We start from the raw sequence: 17,704 nt of genomic DNA on the forward strand, positions 1-17,704 counted from the left end.
CACTGGAAAACTCACATCATCGAAACTAACTTTACCCTTTAGATTCTTCAAACCCATATGTCTCATTACTTTCCCTTTCCTCAAAGTTTTGTAAAACTCATTTCAGAGGCAAAAATAGGCCACATTTCACTTCTCAGCAGGCGTGATCTAGTCTAGTCCCTTAATCATTAAAATATGTTTGAAAGTTACAGACTGAACACTGTATCTCATACGTGCAAGTCACCACCACATAGCGAATGTTCCACAACTGGCTTTCATTCTGCACAACTTCTTAAATATTTTTGTGGGTCATCATTTATGAACAAAAGACCACTTTAAAGAAAAGGCAGTGAGAAAAAAATAAATGAACCAAAATCTTAATTTAAGGGTTAAATGAATGCCTCCCTTCATAATTTTAACCTAAGACAACGTGGGACAGAAGGGCCTTTCACAATGATGCAAATTCTTTACTCCACCTCCAGTGCTCTTAATGATCCAGTGCTAAACAAAATGTCCATTTAAGTTTAAAAACAAACTCAGGTTTACATATACACAAAACTGATGCATTCTACCAAGTATCTGAAAAGGTGTGCCCTTGCTTAGTGGAAGAAAGAACTCCACCTCTGCTGTTTCCCTCTCAGATGCTGTCCCTTGAGGGAAAGAGAAGCTGCACTGTGAAAACAAAAGTAAAACTGAGCCATACCCCACCAACATATGCGCCCTGAAATACGTCTCTTTTTCAGAGCACAAATAAAACTTCCTATTTTCCGATATAACCTAGTATGGCTTGCCTCTGTTTATTCCTACCCATCTAAATACATGCATTTTTTTTCAAGGTTTCATTTCTCACCTTTGAAACAACCCTCTAATGTCAGACCACATTTTAAACCCAATAAAAAATAAATCAGAGAAAAGTAAAACTCTTTGAAAGTCATTTCCCTCCACCTTGGTGCTTGCTTTAGTCTTGGTTGAAAACCAAGCCCAGAGCATTTAAAACAAGATTTATGAATCAGGCTCTTCAGGATGAATGTTTTGCAATGTGCCAGTGGTTAAAAATTAACTCTGACAGGTGTAGAAGGGCAGAGGGGGAGAAAGAGTCATTTATTTTCCACTCTGGGCTTGAGGGTACAATATTAGACTTCAATTATGCTACATTAATATTTCTGAATATATCCATGAAATCTGAAATACATAAATACATTTATAATGGGCTTCATTCAAAGGCACCCCATTTTGAATGGTCCTATTTTTACCTGAGTTGCCCTATAGAAATCTACTTTAGCTACCTAAGTATTAGTAGGGTAAACATAACATAATGATTCCAGGGAACTACTGTTGGGCTTTAAATATATTTAAGACTTTTAGTGACAAAGGGAACAGCAGACTATCAACAAAGTTCTAAGAACTTATGCTGTGCTTACCTTTCAAACCTTAGTTTCCCTCCACACTGAGGAGAATCCTCGCTTCACAGGTTTGCTGGATGTATTAAATGAGTTGGTGTGCCAACATTCTTTGAAAGTTGGGGAGTTTATCAAAGAATTTAAAAAACTTTATATGGATGATTATTAAGCTGTGCCTATTCTATGCTAGGCAGAGCTGGAAAGGAGAAGCCTTTGTCCTTGAGAAATGTAGTTGAGCAGATGAAACTCATAGGAAGAAGTACAGAACAGTTAAGTTAAGGGGACAAGGGGGTTAAGGGCATAAACATATCGAATGGCCCGACGACCTGCACATAAAGCAGGGAGAGGACCTACCTGGGTGCAGATGAAGTGGATGGCACTGTTTGGGGCTGCTGTGTACAACTGAACATTTTGTGCACTGTGCAAAGGCACCTGGGTAAGGTGGCAGAGGGAGCGGGTACTGAAATCCAGGCCCCTCCACTCACCAAGCCACACATAGAGGAAAGGGCATCATACTAAGGCACCTTCCTCCTTCCAGGCAATGTACCTACAGGGCAGCACCTGCCCAGTGAGTGTCCCTTTCAGATTTGCATTAAAACCCCTACAGGCTCCCAGAGGCCTGGCTCTGCTGGCTGGGAACGGGGGGCAGGCCAGTGGGGAGAATGGCCTGATGGGATTCAGATAGTACTAACTAGGAATGGTGGACCAGGGAGTCACGGCTGCAGAATGAGGCTGGCTCTGGCAGGGCCTTAAAAACTCGAGTTGATGCAACAGACAGTAGAGACATAGTATAGGGCCATGAGCTTCAGTTCTTATTACCTCATTTAATTCTCACAACCACCCCAGGAGAGAGGCATTATTCCCATTTCACAGACTGGACAACAGTTTGGAAAGGCTGAGTTACCTGATGATGAACTTGGCAACTAAGTAGCAAGAGTTGAGATTCAAACCCAGATCCATTTGACTCACACTGTTCTTTCCATGGCACGACGGATGGAGTGATTCTAAGCCTTATCCCAAAAGCTATAAAAATCGCCCTGAGGCTCTTTACTATATGTGACCCAGAAGAGCAAACATCACATATTTTTAGTTTATTACTTGTGGAAACTTCAGAGGACTTTTTGACTGGACACTAAAAACAGTCCCATTGCTCACGAAGCTTCCACAACCCCAGGCAGCAGGTGCAGCAGATATAGCAGCAGGCTGGCGCCCAGGGTCGTCCGCAGACCCAGGCTGGGTGGCACCACGTGAAACTCTCAACCCCTGCGGGCTTCAGTTTCTTCATGTGCAGACGAAGAGCTAGACAATGCTTTCAACTCTAAAGGGATGCTTTACACGATACTGTCACTTAAAAAATATTTACTGCTTTTTAAAATCTGGTAAAAATATCAAGCCATTATTTTTGTGCTTTGCAATTTATTTTGAATAAATCTTTGAAACTCCTTGACTTGAAACGCTATTTCTCCCTCCCCTATTCAAATTGTACCTATTCTTCAAAGCCCATTTCAAGTCCTATGTTTTTCTGTCCATTCAATTACCCTAAAGTCACCAATCACATCTCAATTATTCTTTTTATACTTACAGTACACGCTGTCCCACCTAGTATTTAATTAGATACTATGCACTAATGGGTCTTACAGTCATGTGCTGCATAACAATGTTTTGGTTAACGATGGACCACATACACAACGGTGGTCCCATAAGATTAGTACCATAGAGCCTAGGCATGTAGTAGGCTATACCATCCAGGTTTGTGTATACTCTATGATGTTCGAACAATGATGAAATCGCCTAACGACCCATTTCTCAGAACATATCCCTGTCATTAAGTGACACATGATTACATTGCCTCAAACATCATCAGTTTTGCCTATTGTTTCAAGCTCTATCTAGTAAAAACTAGAAAAGATGTCTATCTAGCCCATAATAGTCTTGTCCTCCCACCCCCCCAAAATCATTCAAGTACTCATGTCTATTCAGAACAATAAAGTTATTGCAAATGAGTGATTTATGACGGTTCACTGGAGATGCGCCAGTGTTGTGCTTCCCAAGCCCTCTGGTACCAGCACATGCTGGGGCAATGATGAAGGACTATGAAAATGTCGCATTCCCACTAGGCCTAAGAAATCATTCCTCTAACCCAGGGTGCCCTGCCCATCCTGTGCACTGGAGCCGTTCCTGAATACAAAGGTGTTGAGGAGGTGGACGTTTTTCCCGGGGTTGGTAGTATATTTTCACAAGGGAGAGACACTGAAGCATCCATTTAATTCCAAAGGGCCTACAGGATTTCCAGAATGGCTAAAAGACATCACCCAGAGAGAAAAAGCACTCAAACTATAGTTTAAAAATTACTTGGATTCATTTTTTTTGAAGAGGGTGCATGAAATCTGGGATGGTTTAGCAAACGTTCAAGGCTTTATTTATCATGCTTCAACAAAGCTGATGGAACTAATCCGCCTTTGAAACCGGCACACCAATTTCTCAGAAGAATGTAGGTAGAGTCTGTGGCATATCAAGCAGTTTTAAGTGTGCATTATGAAAATGGCTGCAGATGAATTTTTTCTCTAGCAGAATTATGCTGAAAGTGATAAAGACATTTAACCAGTTTACACTCGTCAGGCTAATTAAATTCCACCACTAATTCTACTACTACTACACCCCATGTAGTAGCAATTCTCAAAAACTCCATCTGATAAATTTGTCTGTGCTATCTGTCTATCCATTCTGGCTTTTCTACAGAGGGGGAGCCACTGAGAAGACCAGGACCACCCCCTAGCCCTTCACTGCAAGCAGGGCCCAGCTCTCCCCCTAGTCTCTCAGAGATGCCTCCACACAAGTCAGGAGGAAGTGAAAGATAAAGATCACAGCTCAGCCCTTTGGCCCAGGGTCCTGCTTTGTTCTTGCTAGTCCTCTTCCTCCCCACCCATGTGATTGGTCAATAAATAATTCAAGTGCCATGTTCCACCCCTGCCCCCTACCCCTTCATCACAGGGTACTTCTAACCTACATTGCATTCTTTCCTACGGAGCCCACAGGCAGACTCTGAACTCCAATACAGGGCTCCAAATCCGTCAACAAAGGACCCGAGCAGTCACATGAGAGGAAACTTTCAGCCAGCCCCTGGACTAGGCGATACCTGCTGACAGACTTCCTGATGCAGTTTACCTACAATTCGGGGTATCCCTGTTGAACATCCTGCTTGCTGTGCTTTGGAACACTTGAACATACCACGACTGCCTTATGTACTACTTCTGCTGCCTCTCTCACTTTTGGATACCATATTTTGGGCCTGTCCACAGAAGCCCTTCTCAACACCTGCACCATGAGTGTTTCCCTATCCCATCATTTATCCCACCCCTACAGGTAGGTTTTAAGCCTAGGCCCTCACCTCTCTCAGTCTGCCCCATCCAGATGCAAACAACCAAGCCAGTAACACCTAAAAAAAGCACAACTTAATTCTCCATTGCATGACACTAAAAACTGGGTCCCCATGCTTGCTCATACAGAGATAAATTTGGTCATTTGCATGAGTTACCTATAATAAACCATAAATTCATGATGTTTTCTTTAAATTCTAAGCATAAATTAGGACTACAGGCAAACCTTCTGCTTGTCCTGAGACTTCGCTTCACTTACAGGACCCAAATCACTATTCTAAATGATGAGCCTCCATTAGCTAAGTTTTAACCAGTATATAGCAAAGTAAGGTTGTTTAGACTTCAGAAGAAAAACATATCAGTTTAAATTAAATCCACTGCTAACACAGTCTACGTTTCCTGCTTTGTTAAATGGCTAATTGAATGCCAGCCTGCTTTCAAAGAAGTGTCTGGCTTGCTCTAACTTGCTACAGCGAATACCCCGGGTTCATACTGCCTGCATTATTGAAAATGTTTATTTTGACAGACATTTCTCAGTCTACCTGCCTCCAAAAAACACATTCCAAAATACTTTAAATTATATAGTAATTATAAATCTCCTACTTTATACGTATTAGAAAGAAAAACAAAAATGTCAACAACTAAAATGAACTCTGTAATTTATGCAACTAGAAGCATAAATGTTGAGGGGGATGGAGAGCTCTCCCAACAACCCTCAGCTAAAACTAAGATCATTTAAAATCCACAAATATCAAAATCTGGATAATATACACCACCACTCAGCTATGTTGTCTTTAAATCACAAGGTAACATGTTGTTATGGATCTCAATTCTACAAGAAACTTATGTTATTTCACAGGAGGTCTAAAGCCACCATTTTTCAGGCTCTAAAAAACCATGAGAGAATTTTAAATGTTCAAAAGGCATTACCTGGTGCAGGCTGTCGTTCATTCCATTCTGTGGAGATTAAAATTTCTATAACTTTTATGAGGTGTTCAGCATTCTCAGAGCTACAAAAAAGAGAGTTTTATTAGAAACCTTTTCCCCAAACAACAAACTCACTTTCATTTATGCACATGCAGGCGAATGTGTCTGCTGCAAATATGTACATGCATCTGTGAACTGGCATCTTTAGACTAAGTTTAATGACCAATCAACTCAGGACTACCCACATCACCCGAAAGTACATTTCTCTTCTTTCACTTACCTGGCTGCCGGGAATCTGAAAAGCAGAGGGCTGAAAAGTTCAGAGAGGACTCTCGCATTCAAAAGATTTTTGCTGGAGGTTTGAGAGAGTTTGAAGAAATGTTTTAGCAAATACTGGAGCGTAAGCCAATACTGATGAGGTATATTAGGCGACCTAATGAGCTTCTTCAACAGCTGGATATATTCGTCGGAGCTTTGTACTTCTACGAGTTAAAGAAAAAAGAATAAGAGACTGTTTCTAGGTACCAGTGAATAAACACCTAGCAAATTTCTGTCCTAGCTACACAAGAAGGAGTTATTTAAAACAAAGTCATCAGAAGAAGCAGATAGTTCATGTGTTCTTCTCATTAGAAAAGGCATTGTGAGAAAGTAGAAATCTCAAGTCAAATGGAAATGCAAGAAACTCTGGGTGTAAAAAACCACAAGAGGTTCAGGGTGTACTGGCAGAAATCTGCCCTCCATGGAGCAGCTTCAAGTGTGATTGGCTAATTCAGAGGAGCATCAGATAAGTATCACAGGTTTTAACTTTGAAGGTTACGAACCACAATTTCCTGTCCCCAAAGCACTTTAACTGAGCATTAGCTCCTAAAACTGAGTCCTTTTCCCTCAACGCATTTTGTAATGGCCACTCAGGGAAGATGACAAGAACATCTCCAGCCACTGGGTCCTAGTCCCAGTTCCCTGAATCCAATGACGGCACTGGGAACACTGTGGCCTTTGCTGACAGTGTGAACTTTGTCAGTCTTCTTAAGCAAACGGGAATCTGAGACTTCTACCGGATGCCCTGGTGAGGGAATTTGTGCTGATGCGGGGGGTAGGATGGGGGGAGGGTAGATTCCTACCAATATTTTCTAAAAATTATTTCTTTATATGCAGCACTTAATGAACTTGACAAGCACACCCACATCTCAATATATGTTCAATGAGGTTCTCAGAAGAGAAAACAAACCTGGGGCTAAAGAAATCATTTCATTGTAAACGGCTACTGGAATGACAGGATTTGGTAAGTCCAAGAGATAGCGTTTGAGAGCATCTGCTAAAACTTGCACATCGATCATTTCCAAGTCCAAGGAAGTGGCATCTAGGATAGAAACAATAAAAAATATATTTCAGACATTTTATACATCGGTTGGGCCAATTTTCTGAATGTTTGACTTAAACGTGACACGTGAAAGGAAGCAAGATGAGGACAAATATAAGTATCTTATATTTATTTATTAACAGTAGGTATTTATTAACTCACAGGGGTTGCTGCTGGCATTTCAAATAGAGTAATTTTCTTTGCGTAGGTCTGTCCCCCATGCTGCATGCATTTGGATGATGACCCCTGTCGATGATGCCAGGAGCACATTCCCAGACTTTGGGGCAACAAAAAATAACGCCCCTGATATGGGCTGAATTGTGTCCCCCCAACAATTCATATGGTGAAGTCCTAACACCCAGTACCTCAGAACGTGACTGCATTTGGAGACAGGCCTTTAAAGAGGTGGTTAAGCTAAAATGAGGTCGTTAGGGTGGGCCCTAATCCATTCTGACTGGTGTCCTTATAAGAAGAGGAAATTTAGACACATACAGAGACACCAGTGGCACACGCACAGAGGAAAGACCACATGAGGACACAGTGAGAAGACGGCCATTTGTAAGCCAAGGAGAGAGGCCTCAGAAGAAACCAAACCTGCCTTGACCTGAGACTTCTAGCCTCGAAAACTGTGAGAAAATAGGTTTCTGTCTTTAAAGCCACCCAGTCTGTGGAATTTTATTATGGCAGCCCTAGCAAACTAATGTAGCCCCCAAAACATTTCCAAATACTTTCTGGAGGGTGGTTCTGCCCTGACTGAGATGGGTTCTACCTAGGGATAGTCAATCATATAGTAAATGTCTCCTAAAACCTCAACACGAAAACGTGAAATGCACATCCACAGATTTCCTAAAATTTGAGTTGCTAAATCCTGCACCCCATAATTAATATAAATTTAACCCAATAGAGGGACTGACTAAACAGTAAGATATTACAGAATTTTAGCAGTCAATCTCAAGAATAGCCATAAACATAATTTGAACATCTTTAGAACGTTTCCCCCTAATTCTGACAGAGTATTATTAATCTAACTGGTGGACACTGAACTACCTCAGAAGAAAGAAAAGACAAGCACATCTGTCCAGTAAATCCTTCAGCTAGAAAAGAAGGCAGGCAATTCAGTAATGGGGTGAAACCAATCAAAACCCCTCTCTGAGTGCTTGGGGTAGAAAAAGTACAGTGCCTAGCAGAAAGGAGGGATCCTGGGGAGGGAGGAAGGACCGTGGACATCTAGAAACAAGCAGAGGCATTTGTCTGCTGCTCAAGGACGCACACTGGTGACGGGAAGTGTGACCTGGGAGAAATTATCTGGAGACTCGTGTGCTGAATGGAGAAACGGTGGGCAATGAGCAAAATGCTACATTTGTAAACAGCTTTATTAATTGTGGTGTTAAAAATAAGTTGCGGGCCGACCAGTGGCATAGCAGTTAAGTTCGCACGCTCCACTTCGGCAGCCTGGGGTTCGCAGGTTCGGCTCCCGGTGTGGACCTACGCACCGCTTATCAAGCCATGCTGTGGTGGCGTCCCACATATAAAGTAGAGGAAGATGGGCATGGATGTTAGCCCAGGGCCAGTCTTCCTCAGCAAGAAGAGGAGGATTGGCAACGGATGTTAGCTCAGGGCTGATCTTCCTCACCAAAAAAATAAATAAATAAATTGGAAAGGAGGCTGCTGAAAGTAAAGATACCAACTTTGGTAGTCTGAATTCTAATGCAGTCAGAAATGTGTGAGACATTACCAAGAACTAACATAACTTGGTGATTGACTGGATTGGGTTGTGGCCTAGGACAGAATGAGAAAGAATCGAAGTTTACTCCAGGGTGTTTGAGCATGAGTAGGAGAAGGCGGTATCCTGGGCGCCCGTGAACCAGGTGTGATATTATAAATCACTCCAGATTGAGCCTGAAGCTACAAGAGCTCCTGGGACACATCGTCACCATAAACCAAATTTGCCCCATGACCTAGGCAGATCTTATGAAAGATAATCACACAACACCACAAAGCTCTGAGAAAAGTCCGTCTGGTAGAAAATGTGGATAGGTCAGTTAGAGGAAAAGAATTATTAAACTTAAAAGGTGGCGAGGCAAAGGGTTAAATCCCTTAAATGTCCTATAAAAAACTAACCAGAGATATATCACAGCTCTAACAAGTATGGGAAGGGCAAGACTAGGTCTTTGCCTGACGGACCCACACTGAAAGTCATGCAGCTTCTAGAGTGACTGTCAAACAGGACTGTGTGCGCATCACCATAGGAACATTCCACACTGACTATTGGGCAAGCTGCTGGCCCCCCACATACTTCACTCCCTGTATGCTTCATTTAATATGTCTCTTTGCCCAGTAAATTAATATTACTTAATTTTCTCATCCTGAAAAAGGTGACAAACCATTTGGCGATGAGGTATAAACATTAAGACACTAAATATTCCACAAGTCCCTCCCTCAGGCAGAGTTTCTGCTGCCTTCTCTGTGCAAGAGCAGTGCCGCTGAGCCATCCCCGTATTCTGACACTTCCTGGACAGTATGGTAATTACGCGTCTGTCTACTTGACTGAGACCTCCAGGGCACTGACTGCGGGCTCTCACCTGCTCTCCTCGCCTCTCTCAGTGCTCAGCATGTAGAATGTGCTTGTTAAATGTTTGTGGATTGAATTATAGAAAGTCCTTAAAGTAAGGTTAATTCACTGGAGCGCTTCTCTAACGCATGAGGTATATTCCAAAGAGCCTTTATATAGCCTTTGAATGAAATAACCTTATTTCAAGTCTTCGGACAAGCTCACCTTATGTCAGATTCCACTAGAGTTGATGACATAGTATGTTCTATGTATTTTTTTTAATGTAACTTTTAAAACTCCTTGGAGTTTCTGACTTCTGTTCTAAGCGCCTCCTTTTCTGCATTAAAGATATCCTAACATGCTCTTCCAACAGCTACACACATCAGTCAGGTGATGACTTTTGAAGTTAACTAGGTGAGAGCCACACAATCTTTAGGTCTGGGTTGGGGGGGTTTATACTCTCTTCCACCCCACTTTTAACTGAGTCTACTCATGACAGGTAACTAGTAAACTCTCCTGCGCTCCATCCGTCCTGCCACTGGAATGGAGCCCCTCCCCAGCTGATGATCTCTATCTAGCTTAGTAGTTCTCCACTGGTTTTCCAGTCTGCTGTCCCATCCCCACCCCTACCCCAGGAGACATCTGGCAATGTCTGGAGACATTTTTGATTGTCACAATGAGGGGACGATGCTATTGGCATCTAGTGGGTAGAGGCCAGGGATGCTGCTAAACATCCTATAATGCACATCCCCCATTCCTCCAAAAGATGTTAATGTGTGGAGGAAATAAAATAACAGTAGGTGCTAATAAAAGTGGGCTGTTGTCCATCATGTCTGTCCTTTGCAGATATTGGTAATTCACAGGGTTGGTTAAAAGCCATGATTTCTTTTTTTTTTTAGTGTAAGTGACCTATCTCTGAGCTTCCTCCAGGATATTATGATATTTTTATGGATTGAAAAATCCTCAAGCTGGAAACGGTGCTAACTAAATTTAGATAATGTTTACTCTTCTTTTTTTTTTTGCCACAAAATTTACTTTTATTGCACAGAATCCAAGTGAAACCAGTTTTCTATATGTGTGTTTTGATCTCAAATGGGGAGATGTCTGTCAAGATATATTGTTGACGTGAATTTTGGTTATTTATTCCATCTCACAGGTGGTGCAAAGGTTTTTTTAAAGCTAAACTGCATCATCTGTTTTTGGTCACATTTAAAAACTTAACCACTATGTCTCAAATAGCTTCTATCTCTGGTGTCTAAACATTTCCTGTGACTTTTAACATGTTCAATTTGACCAAGTTTCTGACCCAAACATGTATCTCTATTTCAACTGGGTAGGACAAAATTCAGTGTTTCTTTAGCACCCTGGTAAAGCTGTTAGAAATAAAGAAAAACAAGTCTTTTCACCTCGAGTTTTCTGCCAGTCAACTTCTAATGACCTACTCTGTGGGCAGGGCGGGAGACACAGCAGCAAGGAGGACATGCCCTGTACATGTGTAAGACTGATTTCCATGCACAAAGGAAAAATGAGAGTTAAAAAAATTTTTCTTAAAGCTTCAAACATCTGGGCGGTACATTTCAAGTGAAACTATTTACTGATAAAGATCTGATCAATCTCCTTCTTCTTTCCCAGAAACAACTCTTCTAGAAATTTTCATAAGCTGCCTCATTTTGAAGCTGCCTCACACTTCAAATTTTCATTTATTAAATATCATATGGGCATTCTTTGCACAATTATACATCTGAAAGAGAGTCTTCCAAAACTGGGTTTTACTCTCTGTGGTTCAAACATCCAAATTCAGCTAAAATAATGTGAAGCAGAAAATTATTTTTCTAAAACCAAAAAAGTATTGGGAGGGAATGAAGAATGTGAGAGATTCTAGAAGGTGATATAGAAGATGATTTGCTGGAATGATAGCAAGTAAATTTATCACATTTGTACAGTTTTATTCTGTATGGCAAAGGAGGGAGGAGACAAATAATAAAGCCACCACTTGGTTGAATTAATTGATGTCATTTAACCAACGGTGTGCTGGAGTGGCTTGTACCAGCCTACAAGGGCCAACTGTGCTCAAGTCTTCCCAAGTTGGAGTACAGTGAGAACATGCTGGTAGCTTGACCATGGTGGGAATATTTACACCACAGAAATGGGCAAATGCTACAAACAACGAGGTATTTTTTTTCCCCAGAGAGTTGGTTTACTAGCACACCACTTAATATAACAATACTGTGGTGTTACTTAATGCAAATATGGCATGAAAAAGCAAGCAAGGAAGGAAGAAAGTAAGACAGAGAGAAAGGGAAAGGAAAGGGAGAAAGTCAGAAGAGACTTTTGTTAAATGACATAGACTTATAAATATTTTTTAAACCGATCCAGATGAATTAGATGGAGCCAACTGCAGGGTCAGAGAAAGAGGGTAGATATGCAGGAGTCAGAGAAATCCCAAGAGGCTGCTTCTCTCCTCTGCATTTCTGCAGGACCCGGAGGCTCTTGGCTGTGACGACAGCCAATGTGCCTGCAGGCAGGCATGCACACACACCCCAGCTCTGGAGACAAACATCAAAGGTTTGCACCGTTACTGTCACAGGGCAGAGGGAACCATGTGTGGTTTCTGAGCTCCCTCCAAACTTAGAACACTGCATGCTTAAGTTCAAGTTTTTTGTGCTTTACCTGAAACAGAAAGGTAAGAACTGTCTTTCCCACTTATATTTCTAGCTCCGTGACACTCACCACAATCAAGAAGCTGTCGTAATTCTGCTGGGTTGCTGGAGCTCTGTGTTCTGTATAGAGTTGAACATTCCAGACCTAGGACACAAAACAGACTGAGTATGCAAAACACAGCTCTCTGGAGAACCTGTGAGCCTGCTGCCAGAAAGACATTCCGGTCTCCATCCAGTATCTATTCTAGATGTGTACCAAATATTCTTGGAAGTCAACTCCTACTATTAATCTTTTTTTTTTTTTTGTGAGGAAGATCAGCCCTGAGCTAACATCCATGCCAATCCTCCTCTTTTTGTTGAGGAAGACTGGCCCTGGGCTAACATCTGTACTGATCTTCCTCCACTTTATATGGGATGCCATCACAGCACGGCCTGACAAGCGGTGCCTCGGTGCGTGCCTGGGATCCGAACCCGGGCTGCCAACAGCACAGCACGTGTGCTTAACTGCTATGCCACGGGGCCGGCCCCCTATTATTAATCTTATCTGGCATGTCAATAATTTTCGCAAAATCATCTGGCCACTAAAAAGCAAATTAATTATATTTATTAAATTATCGAGAATTTAATAGTTTCCATACAGAAACTACATGTTAATAGTAGTTAGAATATATAATATAGAGTTAGAAATCAGACCAAGATGATTTCCCCAGGACACAGCTCCAAAGAGCTTGTGTGTCTAGCACAGGTAGCCAGAATTGTATTTAGTGAATGCCCAAGAGACAAATACAAATTATAATGCCCAAGGAACAGGATGTAACAAGGTCACTGGTTCCCTCCAGCAGCTGGATTACCTTTCTTTTCAATGGCTTCCACGAGCTTGATAAGAAGAGGTGGAGCGACGTCAGGAGGGGCAAACTGCTCTGCAAGGTCCGGAAGAGTCAAAGCTGCAAACAAGGCAAGTCCTACGATTACATTTAATTTGGTGTAATCAAATGCATTAGACAACAATCAAGGAACTCTAAACACAAAATCATTCAGTCTATCTGACAGTAGCAATCTCAGGCCCGAGCAACAGAGAGCCCTGTGCTGGGCCTGGCCCTTTAGAAGGCTCCTCTCTGGCCCTCCTCCAGCTGTGCCTCTTCCCACAATGTGATGAGTTTTGAGGGCCAAGGGGACATGCTACCTCTTCTCTCCTAGGACACCCTCAATCTTCTTACCCAGAATCCCAGAATTCCTTGCCCCACTGGCTTCTCAAAGCCTCTTCCCCAGGTCCATCCTCACCAGGGCAGACCTCCCTGCCAGGTGTGCCCTGGGCCCAAGGAGTAGGAGCTGGGGCTGGGAAGGAGGGCTCAGGAAAGAATGGAGTTTGGACGTGCAAGGCCCCTGGCAGTCCGGGGCAAAGCCAGGGGTGGGCCGAGGGGCCAGCTCCCGCTATGTCACCATGCTCTGGGGCAGAACTGGGAATCCAAGAACTCTAAATTCAAATCTGGCCTCCTGGTCATTATGAAGGAGCAATTGTCCAGACAGGAGGATAGAAGAGATTTCATTGAACAGTTTGTTAATGTGATTTATAACCTTAAAATACCGAGACACAGGGCACCTGGGCCTCCTTTTGTACTCTTGCCCCAGGCTCCATAAATGTCAGGGGCAGGCCTAGTGTCAGACATGGAAGCCAATACAAATGATCAGGGGCCACTTGACACTCAAGTTAAGTCCCTGCTGTCAAAGCCCTTATTTGCTTACACATATTTTGGTCAGTTACTATCTTAAGAAATGTGATGCTTTCATAAACTGTTTTTCCATGGTTTATTTACATGTTTTATCAATTGTAATGATACAAAAAGAAAAAAACTTCTTGGATGACACTCACAAATAATCTCCTTCAACGTGAAATTGGTAACTGTATTCTCATTCCAAAAATATATGAAACCATTTTAAGTAAAAATATCTTTCTCATACCAGAAGAGGGAGCTAAATATATTCACCTCATATTTCTCAAACTACAAAATATAGGTAAATGATAGCCTTTATGAAAATATCTCCATGTGTAACCTATTTATTAGCCATCAACAAATAACTTTTTAGACACTTAAGGTTCATCACTGTGCACTCTTATCTAGCAATACATAGTTTATATAACCTAACAAAGCCTAAATATTTACAATTTTGTTTCAATGAGATTTTAGTGGTGTGATTCTTTATTAATAAGCCATATATCATGCAAAGCAAATTCCTAATGAAGCCTACCTTTCTAATACTAAGAGTCAGCATAGAACAACAACAGATTCACAATGCAAAAATAAAGTAAAATTATGTTATTAAATTTTGACCTCAGATGGGCCGGCCCCGTGGCTTAGCGGTTGGGTGTGCGCGCTCTGCTGCTGGCGGCCCGGGTTCGGATCCCGGGCGCGCACCTATGCACCGCTTCTCTGGCCATGCTGGGGCCGTGTCCCACATGCAGCAACTGGAAGGATATGCAGCTATGACATACAACTATCTACTGGGGCTCTGGGGGGGGAAAAAATAAATAAATAAAATCTTTAAAAAAAAAATTTTTGACCTCAGAGAATTAAGTATGATTTATGTTATTCTGTAAACCCTAAACCCTGTGGTCTAAGACCCTTTTATTTTTTTTATTTTTTATTTTTTGTGAGGAGATCAGCCCTGTGCTAACATCTGCCAATCCTCCTCTTTTTGCTGAGGAAGACTGGCCCTGGGCTAACATCTGTGCCCATCTTCCTCCACTTTATATGGGATGCCGCCACAGCATGGCTTGCCAAGCAGTGTGTCGGTGCGCACCCGGGATGCGAACCGGCGAACCCCGGGCCACCGCAGCGGAGCGCTCGCACTTAACCGCTTGCGCCATCGGGCTGGCCCTAAGACCCTTTTAGATTGCCAAATCCCTGAGACAGACACACACGTGATCTTGCCACCTAACTCTATTAGCCATTGCAACTAGCCAGGATAAAAGGAGAAGAGCTAAATTATGAAAGAAAATCCTACAGCAGCACTGTCCAGAATTTGTGTGATAATGGAAATGTCCTATTAGCTGTGCTATTCAATAGAGCACTGACTAGCCACACGTGGCTCCTGAGCACTTGAAATGTAGCTACGGCGACTGAGGAACTGAATTTTTAATTTTTATTAATTTAAATTGAAATAGCTATATGTGGCTAGTGACCACAGTATTGGAGAGTGCAGTCCGATGGCCTGAGCAAGGGCAAATTTTGTCACTAGCAGATGAAAGATTCCTGAGTTGGCTGTGTGCTACAAAGACCCCACTATAAAGCCATCCCTGAGGACAGGACATCGGGACACAGGGCTAATCACATCGGAACTCAGGGCATGCCAAGTTTGCCGTGCACTCAGTTTCCTGGGTGACTGTCCTACTGCAACACCACTGAACACATCTGGGACTTCATGAAGGCAGAATGGATATGTCATCGACTTTCCAGACAGTCACTACGCAGAGAGCTAATGATGAAAGAAACTTCATCTCTCCTGTGTTTCCCGCACCTGTCTGAACTCAGGGATCACCCAGAGAACTTGCTCGGAAGACAGATTCCTGGGTACACCACGAACCCCTGGAATCAGAATATCCAGGAATGGAGCTAGTAATCTGTTTTGGGTTAGTGATAATATGCTATTAAGATAAGCAAATTCATGTGGGTGACCCCCCGAAAAAATCCAGCAATGACATCCCCCAAATCTCTAAATGTTAAAATGTGAGTATATTTGAAAAGCACAAATATCTTGAAAGTTTCATATAGTCTTTTGAATTAAAAGCACTGTAAACTAAAAAGAGAAATACTATAAAATGAAAGAGCCTACCATTTCACATCCTCTTATAAACTACTTCCTTTTGCCTTAGAAGATTATCAGTTCACAAAAATATCCTCCCCAATAAATGCCTCCTACACTGAACAAAATGAAACATCATCCTATCAACATATGTAACAGAAGGAAAACATAAAGGTAGAGAAATGGTATTAATTAGGATTCACTGTGGTGTCTCTCCTCAGCCCTCTCCAACTTACAGGTCTTAGCACAGGCCAAGATGAAAATGCTAAAGGTTAAATAGTAAATACAGGAACCTACATATCCACACAACACTCATCCAACCAACATGCCCAGTTCCTCTTTCTTTTCCCTCATAAATTACAAGCATGTTTTTTCCCCAATAAAAAAAATCCTGAAAGTTGGCAATTGAAAATGGAATTACTTAATAAAGGTTTATCTCCTTCCAGAATCTTATCAACACGATCATTTCTGCAGGCAAATATGAAAGTTAAATGAAGTGATAATTAAAGATTTCGCCTAATTGTGACTGAAATATGCACCCAACAGTTATATTACTGGATTGGCAAATACTACGTATAAAAGGGTTTCCATCTCTCTTTTCTTCACTTCACTTGAAGAAGGAAAAGGAAAAAGCAAAACCTTCCCTTAGTGCTTTCAACGTTTTTTTGGCAAGAAATGGTGGTTTACCTTCAGTATCCTCAGCTACAAAAATATCATTTGTTTCACTCATACAAGTGTTACATGAAGTTCTAAAAAGCACTGTGAAGGCTGTCAGGTATCTACAACAACACTGGAGCTTTTCTCAAAGTGCACACCAGAATACTTTAAAAAGAAAAAAGCTAGATGTATACAGTAGGAAGTACAGGTACTCCTTTTGCAATTTATCAAGTGAATTTCTCACTGAATTTTAAATATTGAAAAAAAAGCTTTATGACCCATATGAATCATCACAGCTGATCGAGGTTTTGCAATAGGAGTTTTAAAAGGTAAATTTTACAAGGAGAGATGATTTTTTTTAAAAATAACAATTCAAGGATTTCCTATTCTCTAGTACAATATCTGTGAGTCAAACCATTTCCCCTCTAAAATTTTTAAACATAGGGAATGTGGAAGCCCTCCTCAAGAAGCCTTTAAAGTTCACATCTTCTACTTTGGGCAACAGGATCAGTTAACATCAAAAGTCTAAAAAGTATTCTAAAGCAAAATATTAATTATTTCAATAATCCTAAAATCAGCTATTCCTTTAAATTTATTAAATACACAAAGTCAATATTTACTTTTCCATTAGATTCCACTTTAAGAAATTCCAACAGGAAATGACAATTGGTAGGAATTACCAAATTTGGTGAGTTGTTCTCTGAAAAGTCCATGCTAAAGCACATCATACAGTTCATCATACAGTTCAATAAACCAAAACATAATGGAACTAAAAATAAAGATATATATCATATATGGTGGCTATCAAACAAAACACAAGTTAACAGAGCATGATCCTCACAAAGTTTACATATAAATTCTCATTAGATCGTCTTCAAGACAGATTCTTACACCCGAATGAGGAATGCTATGGTTTTGAATCCTGCTGTAGCCACTGTATAAGTCTGGAGAGCCAAGATACTCTTGAGAATCTGGGGGAATTTGTAGATTCT

At 41.5% G+C, this 17,704-nt stretch overlaps 1 protein-coding gene across 4 annotated transcripts in view; it reads right to left on the reverse strand.

Moving 5' to 3' along the window:
- The window catches only part of PIK3R1 (phosphoinositide-3-kinase regulatory subunit 1), an 86,446-nt gene that overhangs the window by 15,595 nt on the left and 53,147 nt on the right, over nucleotides 1-17,704 (reverse strand). For all 4 annotated transcript variants that reach the window (XM_058563934.1, XM_058563936.1, XM_058563935.1 and 1 more), the window contains 5 exons: nucleotides 13,106-13,198; nucleotides 12,325-12,399; nucleotides 6,912-7,043; nucleotides 5,964-6,165; nucleotides 5,687-5,766 (listed from right to left, as the gene is read on the reverse strand). In XM_058563934.1, the coding sequence (XP_058419917.1) occupies nucleotides 5,687-5,766; nucleotides 5,964-6,165; nucleotides 6,912-7,043; nucleotides 12,325-12,399; nucleotides 13,106-13,198 (582 nt within the window). The remainder of the gene's footprint in view (nucleotides 1-5,686; nucleotides 5,767-5,963; nucleotides 6,166-6,911; nucleotides 7,044-12,324; nucleotides 12,400-13,105; nucleotides 13,199-17,704) is intronic.

The sequence above is a fragment of the Diceros bicornis genome, chromosome 20 (assembly GCF_020826845.1).
Source record: "Diceros bicornis minor isolate mBicDic1 chromosome 20, mDicBic1.mat.cur, whole genome shotgun sequence".
In the NCBI taxonomy this organism is placed as follows: Eukaryota; Metazoa; Chordata; class Mammalia; order Perissodactyla; family Rhinocerotidae; genus Diceros; species Diceros bicornis.